The sequence below is a fragment of the Telopea speciosissima genome, chromosome 11, assembly GCF_018873765.1.
Source record: "Telopea speciosissima isolate NSW1024214 ecotype Mountain lineage chromosome 11, Tspe_v1, whole genome shotgun sequence".
NCBI lineage: Eukaryota > Viridiplantae > Streptophyta > Magnoliopsida > Proteales > Proteaceae > Telopea > Telopea speciosissima.
In genome coordinates, this window is record NC_057926.1 from 6,469,637 (window position 1) to 6,487,190 (window position 17,554).

Here is a 17,554-nt window from a genome sequence, read left to right on the forward strand (position 1 = left end):
CGATGCTCGCTTGCTCTAAAAATGAAGATGGATTCCTCATTCTCAATATCTGATTTCATAAGGACTTGGAAGAATTTTCATAGTATGGTTAAGAAAGAAGGCAGAGCCATGGAAGGTCTGGTTAGCTTCCTACTTTGGTTTGAGTGGAAATCCAGGAACGATCTCCTTTTTTGTAGGAAAAACTGGTCTACAATTGAAGTCATTGATGGGGCAGTCAGAGCTCATGAGGAAGTTCTCAAGGCTCAAAAGTCTTACACATCAAGTGCTATCAATATTGCCCAACCGACCATCCCCCGCCCCAATGTGGAATCCTCCTCCAAGAAACACTCTCAAGATTAACTGTGATGCTTCAAAGGACCCCAAAAGTGGCAAGTGTGGTTTGGGAATTGTCGTTCGTAACTCGAATGGAGATATACTACTGGCTAAGTCTGAAGTGACGAATTTTAGAGAGATTGAGGTTGGTGAAGCTATGGCCATTAGATGCGATCTATTGGAGGGTATAGCCCAAGCTATGGACCATTTAATCATAGACTCCGATAACAAGGGAGTAATCTCCTACATCAATGATCCCCTGAAGCCAGTTCCTCTCTATATCCAATCGGTTGTTAAGGACATAAAGCACATATCCTCTTGTCTACTTTCTTGTAATTTTCTTCCAATTTCTAGAGAGTCTAATGCTTTGGCAGACTCTTTAGCTCAGAAAGCCCTATCTATACAATGTACAATAGTCTGGCCGCATTCCACTTCATGGCTAGTGTATCTTTGTAAACCATTAGTTGTGTGTCACTCACATTCTAATCAATCATCAGACTTACACGATCTGATTCTTTTAGTGGTAAACAACTATTCAAGTGAGTTAAAAAGTTTAGGCTCCGTTTGTTTCGGCATAAAATTTTACCTAGAAAATTTTTTATGGTAAATTTTACTTCGTGAATGTAAAATTTTGCATGTTGAAAAGTTTTCCAATGCTTATTTCCATTTAAAAAAAACAAACATTGGAAAACTTTATACACGTAAAAATTTATAAGTCAAATTTTTTTAAGTGAAAATTTTCAAGTAAAATTTTCCCCGAAATAAACAGAGCCTAAGGGAAAAAAAGTCATGACAAGAGTTTCTTTCACCGGTTAAATATGTAGATATAACATAACTATATATTGCTTATTTACGTTGTATTATGCTTAAAAACACTAGTTTGCATGTTTATTTTTTTAAGTGAAAATTTTCAAGTAAAATTTTCCCCGAAATAAACAGAGCCTAAGGGAAAAAAAGTCATGACAAGAGTTTCTTTCACCTGTTAAATATGTAGATATAACATAACTATATATTGCTTATTTACGTTGTATTATGCTTAAAAACACTAGTTTGCATGTTTCCTTAGATAATCGGTTAATCCATATTTATCTTAAACGTATCTAATATCTCTAAGCGTCATTATGTCTTCAAGATGTCTCTTAAATCCATATTCCCCATATGCTGCCTAATACCGATACTTTAAACTTTGTTAAATAGAATATTTTTTAAGAGAGAGAAACACCAATTTGCTAAATAAAGATTGTATAATCACTTGGCCTCCAGGTAGCCTGATTGGAGCCTGGAATTGAACCGGTTGACAACCCCGTTGGTCTCAATTGGGCTTAATTGGGCCTCACCATTTTTTCCCCTTGCACCATGACTGGCCGAATCGGTAGTTTGGCCTTCATATGGTAGGCATGGATATAAATAGTCAATTGATTTCTAAGCTTTAATTGGGTAAGCACTATTCGGGCTACACAAACGAGCTTCAAACAAATTGTTGCACCATTTGTCACTAAACGGGTCGGTCCTAATTGGTCTTGGTCGGACCTAACCACTAACCAGGCCTCACCATTTATCGTGACCACCCAAATAACCACTAACCAGGCCTCACCATTTTTTCCCTTTTCATCGTGACCACCCAAATAACCACTAACCAGGCCTCACCATTTTTTCCCTTTCCATTGTGACCACTCAAATAGGTAGTCAGGTCTGCATAGGATCTTTGTCCCCCCAAGTCCCTGTCCGGCCAGTTCCCCAATGCCTGTAATAAGGGGGGGTGCAATGACCACCCTACCTCTGCCTGGGTGGGATCCATCCCTCTTTATTACAGGCACTGAGGAACTGGGCCAGAGAGGAACTAGAGGAAATATTTCTGCATATGGTAGGTCTGGACACAATTATAAACGTCGGTTGGTTTCAGGGCTTTAATCGGGCTAGCACTATTAGGGCTAAACGAGGGTGATGGAAAACTCGATTCAATTGCAAAATATGAATGATGATTTTTTAAGCCTGTTAGAGGCCCTATTCTGCAAAACTTCCTGCTGGAGGCCTAATTATACAAAAGTGAATAATTACAGACCTGCAAGTGCAAAAATCTCTTAATATTTTGTGTTTTTTTGTACGAGTGTGTTAACTGTGTGTGTGTGTGAGAGAGAGAGAGAGAAGAAGAAGAAGAAGAAGAAGAAGAAGAAGAAATGGGGAGAGAGGTATCAGAGAGTTGCGTGGACAGTTTGGTGATAGAGATGGTTTCAGCCTACTGCAATCGATTCTACGCTTCCAAGCCAGAGCTCGCAGCTCCGAGGATCGAGGCCATTGGTTATCAAGTCGGTCACCAGCTGTCAGAGAGGTAAAGACTTCTTATTAACTCCCTTAAAACAGCTCCTTCCTTTCTTGTGCTTTTCTGAATCTGCGTACATATCGTCCGGATCAAGGAATTTGATTTAAAAAAAGACTTGAATGATCCTACAATTTGATCTTCTTTACCCCCTCATTCTCTACTGTGAGTTCCTTAGGTTTTGATGGGTCATGGATTGATGTTAAAGGTACTTAAGTAGTTCTGAAATATGTCTTTCACTGTCCGGTTTCATGAGGGTAGCTTCGTTCTCTGCGGATCTAGAATTTGATTATTTAGCGGCAAAAGTATTTTGATGTAATTATTACCCTTAAATTGGATGATTTTTCTGACTTGTTAGGTTTTGATGAACTTGAACATTTCACCTAATTTTTGGTTTCTTTGGTTGTGGAGGAAAATGTTACAGAATTAGGTACATAAAAGTGATCCGAAATTGGTCCCACTAAAGGAAACTCTGAATCTAATTATAGAAATTAGGATTTTAATGCCTGGGCTTAATTAGGGCAGAATGAAGTGGTTGCTTTAGGTTAGGGACTAAGGCTAGAAGGGAAGGTCTGCTAACAGAATATGTGACAAACAGAAACAGTGGAATCTGGTTGTTCAGAGTTTAGATCAGAGTCGAGATTGAGACAGTATTGGGAACAAGGCAGAACTAGGACTCGGCTGGAAAAAACTGATATATTGCAATCCAGGGCCTGAATGAAGTAAAACTCTGATCGACTTGGGATCTTTATGTGATGAAGTGATGGTTGAAATTTCAAGAAAAAATTGATGTTTCTAACAAGTTGCGATACATTGAAACTGAGCTGTGGCAAGAACAGAACAGGTAGTACAAGATTTTAGTTCATGGTATCGGTGCTGGTAGCGGTCACTGCCAATACTGATACGATCGGCTGTATCGGGCCGATTCTAGTATAAAAAACCAATGCAAATAGCTGGTCTTTTCTTCTTTTAGTTGGGCAAGTAATCCCAGTTGGCAGAACTAGAATAGGTACGAATGTAGAAGGGGTTCAACTAAGAACCACTCTACAGTAGGATCGATGACAGGTTGCAGAAGAACATCAAATTAGCAATAAAACCAGAATTAGTAATTTGGGAGGTAGAGATCAAACTGGCCAACAGATGGCTACCAAACTTGAGTTGAGTGGAGGTGATGCTGATCAGGTCCTTTACTCCAAATTACGGCTGAATATTGAGTTATGAAGAGGACTTGAAATTAGAAACCAGCCTTCAAAATAGAAGGTTAATGGAGAATCCAATCTGGCCAGCAGTTGGGGAAACCAACCAGAGTCGATTGGTGAGCAGGTTGTACTCTCTAGATGCTTCGAATATGACCCCAATAGGTTCAGTAGCTAAAGAAATCTGAAGCCTTGAAGTTGCAGCAGAATCAGCAGAGAAACAGAGCCGCAGGGTGCAACAGTCTTTCACTTGATTGTGTAAAAAGCAGCCGCAATACTTGGTGTTGATTTTGGTATCGATTCAGGTCTTCAAGGACTCTCCAGCAGCAATAGTAGCAGACACAAGAGACAGCAGCAAGCACACTCGATTGGGAGCAGAGAAATAATAAACAAGAGATAATAGAATAGGAGGGAAGGATAAGGAGATTTGGCTCTCTCAGCCAGGCCTCCCAGCCCTTCAAGTGAGTCACATGGACAAGAGAAAAACTTGCTCAAAGCAATACTAATCAAGTTCATTAACTTGTGGTGGGTTGGCCTCTAAAGCCTTGCATTAATAGGACTTGTAGCTGATTCAAACAGAAAATAGAAAGTATAAGAATTAGAAGCTAATGGAAATGGCAGTCTCCTTTTAGGATTGGACTTGCCGTACATGAATTAGAAACCTAATAAAATAGAAGGTACCAAAATTGGATGTCTTTTGACTAAACTTCTAAAAAATAGAAACTAACTTTTAGAAACATGAAAATAGAAACTAAATATAATTTTCTCATGTGCAGCCAATCCTTTCCTTCTTGTCAAATCTGGAGTCTCATATGGTCCCCACATAGATATTATCGGCCAGCAGCTGTCGATGCAGGTTTATCACCAAACTGGGTTTCTTTCCTTATAAATAAGTCTAGGGTTGGATTATAAACATATTGGGCCTTTGGTCCTATGGGTTTGCAATGTAATATGTCACTTTTATGGACCTAAAGTAGGGGTACATAAGTTGCATACGGGATTAGTCCTATACTTAGTTTATTTTATGTTTTAGTGTTTTAAATTGAACCGGTTGAACGACTGGTCCAATTTAAGTGATTTTAGAATATTCTTTTGGGATAGAATCTTTTTAACTTAAGTTATATTTTAGGGTCCACACCTCTACACGAATTTAGAGAGGGAATGTTTTGTATTTAGACTCAGTCTGGGATTTCCTATTCCTAGGCTGCATAGGAATTTAAGCCTTTGGCCAATAATAAAGAACAACCGTGGGGCTCATCTTTACCTCACTGTTTTACGAAATTTGCTTTTGCAAGCTGCTGCAACCTTTCTTCTATTGAAGATCTGCTGTGTGTAAAAAGCTAGTAGGATTGGTGTGTGATCCAATTGATACCTTGCGATGTGAAGCTCGGGTGGTTCGTTGGTGGGATTGGTGTTTGATCCAATCGACACTGCAATGTGAACCACGAATCAGATCTGATTTTTATTTAATAAGTTCAAGTTCAAAGATTCAATTTTTATTCTAGTTTCATCCTCAAATAAGCTGCTGCCAAAAGTAATCTGCTATTACAGTAAGTTTGAGACATCCCCATCCCCATCCCCATCCTTCTTCTAATCCTCTACAAGCCCAACCCTAGTTTTACTCTTTGTTATTTTCAGTTTTTCCATACCCTAAATTCCCCACAGACCTAACCAGCCATCAGAACTTCATCAAATTTCAACACCACCACCCCCTGCCCATAAGGAGAACTCGATCTCCCTTGCTGCCCATCCCAACCACTGAAACCCTAATTTCCCCCATCTCAAGTCAAAACCCAAAACCCAAATTTCGGCCCAGCCCAAACCAACCGTCAGAACAGTCTACAAACCTGACTGATTATCTCTCATACCCTCCTAAGAAAACCATTCAAGTTTGGTTAACTTCTGCCCAGCCAAACCCTAGAAATCCGTCTTTTCTTCTTCTCTCAAAAACCCGAAACCCTAACCCTAACTTGCTGTTTATTCTAGTTTACACACTTCCTCTCATCAAAACATCTCAGGACCTTCACTCTGATAGACTCCCCTACACCTGCCTAGCATTACCAACACCTCAAACCCCAACCTGAACGCTAATTTTGACCTAAAACCGTATTCTGCCCCAATTGGACTACCAGGTCATATCAGATCCTGTTGTACTGGCTCCTAGTTGGTCGTCTCCTACCAACCTAGGACTACCTACATTAGCTGTGTTGAAGAAAGACTACGTGATATTGACTAAATACCCCCACAATTCTCCTAAGAATATTCTCACCAAGCCAAAATAAGGGGCTGTGATACTGTTCGCATGAACAGTGTTTGGCATCTTTTTCTTCATGTTTTGTGCTACATCAGGTACAGTGGTGCCAATTTTCTTGACAAAAAAGCCACTTTTTGACCGTATCGCCAACACCAATATGTATCGGGCGATACGATGCTGATACCTAAATCTATGGGTAGTAGGGTATGAGATAAGAGTTGGAACTGGAGTTTAATGATTGGATTTGTGAGTGTTAAATGAATAGAGTTAGTGGATGAAGTTTCAGGGCTAACAGATCAGTATCAAGAAAACTAAGTTAAGCTGCAGGTTGCAGAAAAGTAAGTTAGAAACAGAGCATCTGCAGGATAGAACAAGTAAGGTAAAACTGACCTGAATACTAGGCTTGAGTTGAGGGAACTGCAGTAGCAAACCAATACTAGAAACTACAGCAGAAACATTGAAGAACAAACTCTCCTTATGGCCTTGGGAATCCACCCATTCGACCAAGGAGAATCCTCTTCCAAACACACAGTGAATCCACGCTGTTTTAGCAGCAAACAACTTGTATTGATCAGAGAACCTTGTGTAAAGCTTGGGGGAGGGGGGTGATCCCTTTACGATGTGGGGATCGTTCCAATTGCTTGGACTCCAAGTACAAGACTTACTAAAATTTTTAATATGAATCCAAAATAGGAACTCTTCTAGACTAGCTTTGAATCTACTAGAAGAAAGTAGAACTCAGTCTACATCTACTCTTATCCTGCTAACAAGTTTCTTGAACATGATCAACAACATAGAGATGAAGTTACAAGACCAGAAAAAATAGAGACTAAGCTGCTACTGCAGGAAATCTCTAGAAGCTGATGAAAAGAAGACCAAAACAAGGGCCAAAAAGAGAATCGATCAGCGTGATTTCCCCTGTCTTCTTCTGCTGGATGCATCGGAAAATGGTGCCGTCTGCTGCAATTTTGTCATATGGTTAGCTTCAATATTTTGAAAACTTAGACATCTGAAGTAACTGGTCCTCCTAAGTTTTCAACCTCTACCCATATGGCCTTGGTCAAGTTACCAAAAACCTGGGCCAAAAACCCTATCAATTCTCCTTCTCAACTCTTTCAAAGTGTATGCATGAATTAGGTTCCAGTTGATGGAATCATGTGCCTTCAGAATTAGGCCGTATAAACTCTCTTTGAAAGATTATACCTGGTAGCCCTGTTAGAAGATGAACTTGGGTTGGGTCATGGGTGACCTTAATTGCCTTGCACCACTGGTCTCAGGTTCCCCATTCAAGCATGGGAACAATGACACAGCTCTATAGTCTCATATCCAAAGTGTTGATGAGTGATGAGAAAAATCTTAGGCACTTTAGAGCATTAAGGAATCCTGAATCTGTTGCGTGTGAGAATGACCTGATAAGAGATTCCATTAAAATGACTAAAAGGATGAGACAACAGGTTCCCTTGGTGTAAGTGTTGGTGTAAGTGTATTTCCAAATACCTACTTGGAACTAAAGAAGATTAGAGAATAGCAGATCTACATCCATTTCTTCTACTTCACTAATCCAGTTTGGAGCCAATATTTCCATTATGCTCCTAAGTTTACTTCAGCCCCATTTGATTGCTTCAAGAGCAGGGGAAAGTAAATTGATTTTTTTCCCCTTTGAAATGTAAGTTGTGGGGAACGAGGTAGGAATGAAGGCCAGATTTGATACTAGGCCTGAGGTACAGAAACCTACAGGCTCTACCACAATCATGGTATCAAGTAGCGATACGATCAGGGTTTAAAGTATCGGTCTGTATCATACAATCATGGTATCAAGTAGCGATACGATCAGGGTTTAAAGTATCGGTCCATATCATATTGCATCGTATTGGCCGATACGTATCCTCCCTCTCTCTCTCTCTCTCTCTCTCTCTCTCTCTCTCTCTCTCTCTAATCGTATCGAATTGTATCGGCTGATACGGGCTGATACGATACAATACAATCGATACTTATCAATACCATCAATACGATTGACAAATGGGTTCGTGGGGGCATTAATACGTATTGATATGTATCGGCCGGTATGGCTCGATACATATCGATACCATCGGTACGGTCGATACATTCTATAAGAAAGCCATTTTCACTCACAGACTCGATATAACTGCTGTTTTGGCAGAAAAATGAAGGAAAACTATCAACCGAGAGTCTAAAATCTTGCATTTAATCTTGGTTTTTCGCACTTTTGGACTTAAAAAAACAAATCAAGGACTGTTACAACATCATCAAACACTCTTCTTGGCTATAGACTATTACAACATGTAAGAAACCTCATCTTTTATAACAAATTCAATTTAATGTACTTGTCTAGTTATAAATTATTCTCCATTTTAATGTTTATGCATGATTCTTGTTATATATTGCTTATTTATATTGTTTTTTGTTCCAAAAGTGTATTTCCATGTGTATCTTGACCATTTCCATGCGTATCTGTAGAGTTCGATACGTATCTCCAATACGATACAATACGATACGATACGATATGTCTCTTAAAATCACCTGATCGATATGATACTTGATATTGGTACTTTAAACCTTGGGTACGATAGGACTGATATGGTCGATATGTATCAAGATTGGCCATGTAGATACGATACAAAACCGATACAAAAAAATTTATGTATAAAACTGATACGATACTGATACATTGGCTGCTAAAACCCAAAAATCCCAGGTTAAGAAAAAAAAATTCTTTGTTTTTGGGCCAAAACCTAAGTAAATCGTACTTATACTAAAAAACGACATAGGAAGAGTGATTTAACAAGCAAAAAATTGCATTAAAGATGATCAAAGTGGAGATCTAAAATCAAAGTCATTGGTTGAAGCATGTTAAAAAACATGGAAATTTTTTTAGGGGGGCTTGAATCTTTCTTGGTTTTGCCAAGTATTACATCTAAACTGAAAAACTCTCCTAGATTTGGATCATCTGAAATGATTTGTGATCTATAATGTATAATTATTTTTGTTGCTAAGTACTTATTATTAGTACTTACATACAACTTCAGGTCCATTACCAAAAAAAGAACATACTACTTCAGGTTTTACTATTAGACTAGTAGTCCCACTACTGCAAGGTCTGGGAGGGGCAAATGTACATAGCCTTACCACCGCTTCACAGTGAGGCTGTTTGCCTGTTTCCATGTTTTGAACATGCAACCTAATGGTTGCAATAGCCCAACTTACCCATTGCACCAAGGCTCGCCTACTTAACTTGCTAAACTACTATACTTCCAAAACAAAAATTAAATCTAATAAGGACTCTTCAAAACTTATCTATGACAGCTAAGGAATGGGCCCCGGAAGATCCCTAAAACACCTATTATGTCAAGTACTAAACTAATATCTAATGTGGCCCACCTTTAATTAAAATACTTATTATTTTGCACACCTCAACTTTTGGGCCTTATGATGTAGCCCATTACAAATAAAACCCAAAGAACTAAAATCCCTTACCCCTCAAGTATTAAAGTAGGACCAATTTTTGGAGCGATCATGCGTTAGTAGGTTGCCCAATTTAGTCCATACAACAGTTGGGTTGGTTTTATATTACATTGGCCTTTCACTCGAGCTATTAATTTAGGCATGTTTATAATATTTTTCTTTCTTAAGTCATAAGTAGTGAGTCATCTTAGGATATTGGTTTAAATTAGCTGAGTATTTTTTTTTTTTTTTGTCAGACATTCTAAACATAATTTTGGAATTGAATGTAGTTATTCTTTTTTGGTTGAGTTTTATAACTCCCTATGGTTTTTGGTCTGGTCATTTTTTTTCTAGTTGATTGCTTTCAATCAGCTTTCTGCTTGCAATTCAAATTGAAGGCTGTAAATAACTTATTGGTGTTTCTCTTAATTAGTTTAAGTTCTACTTGAAAATTGAATATTTGAATTTAGTAACTCAAGTTTTATAGTTCTCCCTTACCTGCACCAGATTCCAGTTGTGGTTTGAGTTCATATCTTTTCTGCCACCTCAATTTCTTATTTAAAGATTTATTTGGATCTCAACTTGAGTATTCCTCCTCCTGAGTTGAGCTATTAGTGTTTCAGCATTATTTTCAATATTTTCCCACGTAATATAACATCATGTTCTATTCGAACCTGTGATATAAGTTCACTCCATTTTAGTTGAAATTTCTTATTCAACTTGAATTCTTCTATTCAATTACTACATTTAATATCTTTAGATTCAATTCTTATTGATATTTTATAGTTCTCTTGAGTTGTGACAGCCTGCACCTGTGTCATTCATTGCTTTTTGGGTTTTGTCCATAGAAAATCCACACCTGTAAAATTGCGTAGATTGGAGTAGATTTCTTCCTTATGGTTCATTGAGCCCTACAGAACCATCATTTCAAATTTCAGGTCAAGTGGCTTTCACTTTACTGAGTTCACATGCTTCTCCCTATTTAACATCCTAAATTTTTTCCCCGAAATTCAATTTGCTTCGTATTCTTCCTGAGCTTGTGAATAGGATACTTAGTTTTTACTTGCATGGAATGAGAGATTCCTTGCTCTGCTTGAATTAGGATTGTTCTGCTGAAGCCCTTGTCTAAATGAGATTGTTTGTTAGTCTTGAATTAGGATTGTTCTGCTGAAGCCCTTGTCTAAATGAGATTGTTTGTTTGTCTTGAATAGAGAGAAAATTCTCCTCACATGCTTTCTTCCTATTTCACAGGGTGAGTTTTCCTTCCCTTTTTTTTTTTTTAATTTCAAAATCAACTTGCAACATATTCTTCCTGTGCTTGTGAATAAGGGTATTTAGTTCTCATATAGGCCTTGAACTAGGATTGTTTTGTTGAGGTCCTTATCTAACTGGGATTCTTTATTTTGTTAAATAAAGATTAATTTCTTTCTCCTCTCTCATATTGCACCTTTAAATTCTGATTTATGAGACTTTTTATAATATAAAAAAGGTGGATAAATTGAATGCTGTATGATATGATCTTCTACCTGTTTTTTCCCCCTTCTTGATAGGTATACCATAGAAAGGCCTAGGTTCAGTGATCATCTAGAAGCAATCAAGTTCATTTGCAAAGATTTCTGGTCAGAACTCTTTAAGAAGCAGATTGACAATTTAAAGACCAATCATAGGGTAAGTCTGATAAGCTGAACTTAAACGAATTTATATGCCATTTTATGATGTTGTTGTATATATTTGCTTTGCAGGGTACATTTGTATTGCAAGACAACCGGTTCCGTTGGCTGACACGTGTGTCAATTGATCCATCACCAGCCAACACTGATCTGTCTCAAGAACCTTCTTTGGCTACAGATGAGAGCAAGACTGCACAAGCAACAAGCATGCATCTATACTTCCCATGCGGGATCATAAGGGGAGCACTTTCAAATTTGGGTATTCCTTGTGCAGTTTCTGCAGACATATCCAACCTTCCTGCATGTGAGTTACAGGCCTTTGACTCTTTTAAAGATTTTGATCTGATTTCTGAGTGGACGGGGGAATTCATTTTTAGCAGGGAGGATAAAAGAAGTAATCTTTTCTTTACTTGCTTAATGTACATGCATTCGAGGAAGGTGGTAGGGAACAGATATTCAATGTCTTACTGTGTGATCTAGTGATCTAGGTAATAACTTGATGCAGATGGATAACCTTGATTATGGCCTTGCACTTTGAGATTGTAACAGTTTCTTCCTTGCGTCATTCGGAGTGTGAGTAAGACCATAGTTAATACCTGTCACGAGATGTTTTGTTACCATCATCTACTTGGTGTGATTCATGTATCCTTACACCTCTGAACTTTAGTGATGTATCTGGAAAAGGCAATGGGGACAGCTACTATTTCCTTCACGTTCTGAGTCCTGATTCAAGTTTTCCTTTGGGTGTTATTCATGGGAAATGTATGTTGCCACAGTATTTTCATACCCCAGTCCTCATCACCATCTGAGCCCCTTCCAATTTTTTTGGAGTTTGTTGGAGATATAATTACAATAATTCATATAATCAAGTTGTATACAGGGTGTCTTGTATGTATATTGAGTCTTCAACAGCTGATGAATGGACCCAGCTTTAATCCACCCAATTAATCTATTAGATGGATTACAATTCTGGAACTGTTATATGTTTTCTTTATGCCCTAACTATTTTTCTCTGGTAAAACCATAGTTTTCCTGTTGTGTTCCTTTAGTTTTAACCATTTGAATTTATTAGAATAAGCACCAGGCTTACTGAATAGTATAAATAGTTGATTTCTTCTGGGGTCCACCCTCCAACCACAAGAATATACTAGCTTTCCATCCTGTTGTTCGGTTCCTGGCAGTTATCTTCCAGATGGTTTATTCAAGCATGCACGTGTGTTTGATCATTTATAAGATGTAAAACCAAGACTTGAGTTGATATTTTGTGCTGCATTCGCTTTTTGGGTTTTTAGGTTCCTTATTTTGAACTCAATATGGAACATGTGACCTTCCCTGAGAAATATTATTTTCTTCAATGGAGAATGAAAACCATGGGGAGAAATGGTTCCACATTTTTTGTAGGCATTTGGGACATGTGCATCACCTAAAATGAACTATTTGCCAGAACCATAAGCAAATTGAAGCCGAGTTCATTGCTTGGAAACGTTTATTGACCTAAATTAAGCTCATGGATAATAGGATCCCATGCTTTTTTCAACGTTCATTTTAATCATGGTGCCACATTCTGTCCTACACAAATAGCTGTACTTTGGGTGAATCATAAATCTAACATGCTGATATTTGCCTTTTTTGTGTTTAAAACTGTGAAACAGGTTCATTTGTGGTCCGAATAAAGGCTTGATGAATGTTTTATGGAGGAGGGAGAAGGGAAAAGGGGAAATTAGCAGAATGGCGGTTACGTCGTTGCTTTAGCCGTGGCTTCTCATTGACAGGGATTCTGAATGGTGCTCATCTCTACAGTAGCTTGATTTATATTTTCTTGTGTGGTACATTGGTTGAAGGATATTTGCAATACTTCATTCATAATATCCAAAATACAGAACCTCCCTTTCTCTCTCTCTCTCTCTCTCTCCCAAAAAAAAAAAAATCCAGTGGCAGAATGAAGGTGCAGAGATGTCTTCCACCATGTACCATTCCATCTGTCCGACCATGGGGTACTGCAAGCTCAGGTGAAGAGATCAATTTCCAATTATCAAGCAAAGGGAAGAAGGGTGACTCCATAGCTGTTTACAATAATACCTTAAACACTTACATAACCATCTCTTAAATCTTGAAACAGAAATGGCTTTCCCTTTTTCTTTTTTTTGTTTTGTTGTGGAGAAAAATATGGTTTCTATTAACATCGGCAGTTCTTCATTGATTTGTGCAAACAAATAATCTAGAAGGACAAAGGGAAGATAGTTTGGATATGTTAATGAAGTCATTTGAAATGATCGAGTAATCTCTATGTTGTACTGTTTTTTTCCATTTGTATCATCACATGATGCAAAGCACAAAAAACAATCATATATTCACATGGAACAATCAGATATTCACATAGAACTGTCAAGCTGCATCTCTACCTAGGAAGGAAGATCAAATACTCATGATTCCCATCTCCTTCAGCCTTTTCTTCCCTCTCTAATTGAAACTTCTTGTACCGATAGAGGATCAATTCCAGTCATGCAATCAGAGGCATCGCCCTAAATTGTTCAATCGCTTGTTAATTCGGACCTTAGACACCCCCAACGATGAGAAACTGGTGATCAGAAGAACTCACCTTGATACGCTGAAACTATAATTGTCTTTCAGCAGTTTATCAGGATGAAATTGAGAAGGTTAGAGGTTGTTCAGATTCACGAGAACCATTTGAGAATGTGGCCGACGACAATATCTCGGTCCCCTGGTACCCTTCTTGTCCATCATGAGAAATGTCTGATTCAGTATCTACAGCTCCATCCATATCCTCACTATTAGAATCATGTCCACCACCTACCACAGTAGCAGCTCCAAAGCGAACATGCCGCCCACCTGGAGAATCAACTGGGGAATCAGATTTGCCGGTTGCCATGCCACCGCTCGTCGTGGCAGCTGAAACAGGTTGGGCTATTGGTGGTGCATTTTTCCTGTTGGATAAACATTTTTCATTGACCGGTACAGGGTATGTACAACATCTATACATGCATATTAGGAACCAAAACACCCATGGGATCCCCACAAGCACCATGCCTATGATAGCAAACCATATTGTCGTCGATGTCTCTTGTAATGTAATGAACAATGTCAAGAACACTCCACCGGCTAAAATAGAGATGCAGAACAAGCCTGAAATCACATATATGTAAGTATCATTCTTCCTATCTTCTACATGGGCCATAGATTACAAACCTATGATGATCAAACCGTGCTCTTTCTCTTTCTCTTTCTCTTTCTTTGTTGAGCTTCTTCTGTGTTAATAGAGTTTCAAAGAGCCAACCGAGATCTTGGAAGTTGAATTCAGAGATAAGAGATTATTATGGACACAACAGACACATAGTCAAACACCGGGTGGATGGGTGGGAGAGGGGGGGGAGAAGAAGGGAAGGAGAGAAATAGAGAGAGATAAGAATGGTAGAAGCGTGAGGCCATTATACGTCAGTTTTTGGGTTGTTATTTGGTAGGGACTGGAATTTACATTGTTGTCCCCATCAGACATCAGTTTGTGGATCTTTTTAAGTGTTTAGTTAAATAATAAGCCGGGCCAACCAGATCTCAACCTACCCTAAGCCCTCCTCTTACTGGCACGGTCTGGCCTGTTTCTAGCGTTAGACATTTTTTTATTTTTTTTTTGTGGATAGGTCCTAGTGTCCTACTCTATCCTATTCTATTGAGGGGAGGGGAGATGTGAACAAATAGACTTGAACTCAAGACCATTTCTTAGCAATGGGCTTTCACACACCACATACTACCAAATGCATTATACACTTGTTCAGAGTCACAGAAAGGTGTGACGACATTGATGGTAACCCCATCAAGCTTCACCGCCTCCCACCGGATCAGGATCACCATGGCCACCCTTCTTCTGCCTGCTGATGTCATTATGGCACCATGTGGGTGTTACGACCAGTGGGTGGTTTTCCGCCTTGCGGGTGGCAGTCCAAAGCATTGTTATCAAGGTCCCTTGGCGACAAGGAATTTGGTTTTGCAATTGAGATTTATAATTGAAGTTGGTGGGTTTGGGATCATGCCACATATTAAAATAAAATGAGTCACCAACTAGGATTCGAGCCTAGTACCCATGGTGGTAGCCCCATCCAAAGTAAGTGGAAGGCTACCTGATTCCATATGATCTGGTCAAAGAGTGGTTAAGTGGTCAAGTTATGAGCATAGGAAAGTATTAGTACCCTAATTTGTCCAATCGAACCGGTCTTTCTACTAGATATTTGATTTCGAATATTCTCTCATAATGATGGATTCTATTCCAACATGTAAGTCTATATGATTCATCAAGAAGTTAAAATGATGTTTTTGCAAGTGAAAATGCTAAAAAGTTACTTTGTTAAACAAAAACATGAAGCGAGATAAATGCACCAAATCATGCATTTTTATTTTTATTTTTATTCTTTTTGGTGCAATTCAAGGGCCGAATAGCCATCATGGCCCCACAAAGAACTAGCTGAGGGATTCTAATATTTTACATTGTGCCAAATGTAAAGAGAAAGATAGAAATATATACTTGCAAACAATATCAACACAATGAGAAGAAAATGATAAATACGAAATAGTAAATGTCCCACGGTTCAATTGGAGACAGACAATTGGTTTACTTCACATCACTCGAATTTTGGGCAAAGTAACGTCTGTAATGAAGGTTTTTTTTACTCAAACTTCGGGCAATGCAACCGCTTCTTTGGAGATTTCACAAGCCTATTGCTCGTCATTTGTTAGAATGACGGTGCATGGGTGTAATAGGGAATAATGAGGAAACAAAGGTATAAGAGAGTGGGATGATGGATTCAGGACCCTCAAAATGTGGATTTTTTTTTTTTTTTTTGGTAAAGATAGTTCTATTCAGATGCAAATGGAGGGCTCGAAGCTGGAAAAATACAAGTTTCCCATAGCTATGGAGTGGGATGGCCATACTGTCATGCACTGCATAGACAGGACCTTCCAGGCTAGAGAATCTGCAATTGCGATAGTTTCTCTAAGAATGTAAGAAAAGTTACATGTAATCAGAAAAGTAGCCAGGACCTTCCAGGCTAGAGAATCCGCAATTGCGATAGTTTCTCTAGGAATGTAAGAAAAGTTACATGTAATCAGAAAAGTAGCCAAGCATTTTATGTTAACAATTAGAAGGAGTGAAGTGCGAGTCATCTTGGCAGAGTCCAGGATGTAATTGATAATTTCTTTATTATCCGACTCGATAATAAGATCGTCAACCGCAAGCGAGATCCCTTCGCGAATACCATAACGGATTGCTAAGGCCTCTCTCCCATTGTGATGTCATCAAAAGAGAGCATAAACATCAAGGAAATAGAGAAAAGAGTGGGAAATTACGCTACTGAGGCCCAAAGGCACGTCTCCCGAACTGGGAAGGGGTCCCTCTATTTATAGAGGGATCGGAACCATGGGACCAGGATCCTCTGCAGTACCGGTGGGGCCGCAGGGCACATCCACCGGCACAACAGAGGCTAAGTGGCACACATGACACACATGGCCTCTGCTGTACACTCGGATGTGCACTACCACCCCGCCAGTACTGTAGAGGATTTTAGTGCGGAACCATGGCAGTGCCGCAGACTACAACTCAGATTTTTGGCGGCCCCACCAAACCGTACCGTAGCCAAACAATACTTTTTTGTGGGGTGTTTTGCAAATATTTGGGTCTTTTTGGCTATTTTCTTGGATTTTTTTTTGGTGGGCTTGAGTATGAGTGAGATTCTTACATTGTCTGTGTTCAGTCGTCATCATCGTCGTGGGTGGGTGACTATTTCTAACATCTAAACACCTCGATTGTAAAATCCGCCTTCCTTCTCTCTCACTTTGTTATTTGTTGCCTCGTTACGCTTGCATAAAGAAGAGCGCAATCAATGATTTTAGGGTCAAGATCGGAGGGATATACTATCTCCGTGGTGTTCATACTAAGGATTTGGTAAATTACAATAGGCATGGAAAAAAATCTCATTTTTCGACTATGTTTGGATCGAAACAGTCCATATTTCGCAAGTTTCGACTTGAACGCCTATATAAATTCATTTAGGGAAAATTATAATACGACCCCTTGTGTTTTCAAAATATACACCCGACATCTTTAAATGGACGGTGTTAAATATAAAATTTAAATAACAATTTTACCCTTCAATTAAAATAACTCTATTCTAATTTTTTTATTTTTGTAACATAAAAAATGGGACCCACCACTTTCTTCCTGTTCTTCTTTCTTCTTCTTCTTCTTCTTCAACCACCGCCCCGCCCCACCACCGCTGCAACCTTCGTCCCACTCCTTACGATCAAAAGTATCACAAAGCGAGATCTTGGAGCATAG

At 38.8% G+C, this 17,554-nt stretch overlaps 2 protein-coding genes across 2 annotated transcripts; one reads left to right on the top strand and one right to left on the bottom strand.

Moving 5' to 3' along the window:
* The first annotated feature begins 2,434 nt into the window (after nucleotides 1–2,434).
* On the top strand, nucleotides 2,435–13,111 carry LOC122646899 (trafficking protein particle complex subunit 6b). The gene is made up of 4 exons (XM_043840535.1): nucleotides 2,435–2,641; nucleotides 11,092–11,209; nucleotides 11,284–11,515; nucleotides 12,864–13,111. Exons 1-4 carry the CDS (start codon nucleotides 2,490–2,492, stop codon nucleotides 12,890–12,892), a joined length of 531 nt encoding a protein of 176 aa, XP_043696470.1. The 5' UTR covers nucleotides 2,435–2,489; the 3' UTR covers nucleotides 12,893–13,111.
* A 738-nt stretch (nucleotides 13,112–13,849) lies between these two features.
* On the bottom strand, nucleotides 13,850–14,407 carry LOC122644713. Its single transcript, XM_043838106.1, has one exon. It carries the CDS (start codon nucleotides 14,405–14,407, stop codon nucleotides 13,850–13,852), a length of 558 nt encoding a protein of 185 aa, XP_043694041.1.
* Between the last annotated feature and the right edge of the window lie 3,147 nt (nucleotides 14,408–17,554).

Coding starts and splice junctions, on each gene's coding strand:
- LOC122646899 (XM_043840535.1), top strand. CDS start 2,490: ATGGGGAGAGAGGTATCAGAGAGTTGCGTGGACAGTTTGGTGATAGAG. Junction 2,642..11,091: donor GGTCACCAGCTGTCAGAGAG/GTAAAGACTTCT, acceptor CCTTCTTGATAG/GTATACCATAGAAAGGCCTA. Junction 11,516..12,863: donor CATATCCAACCTTCCTGCAT/GTGAGTTACAGG, acceptor ACTGTGAAACAG/GTTCATTTGTGGTCCGAATA.
- LOC122644713 (XM_043838106.1), bottom strand. CDS start 14,407: ATGGCCCATGTAGAAGATAGGAAGAATGATACTTACATATATGTGATT.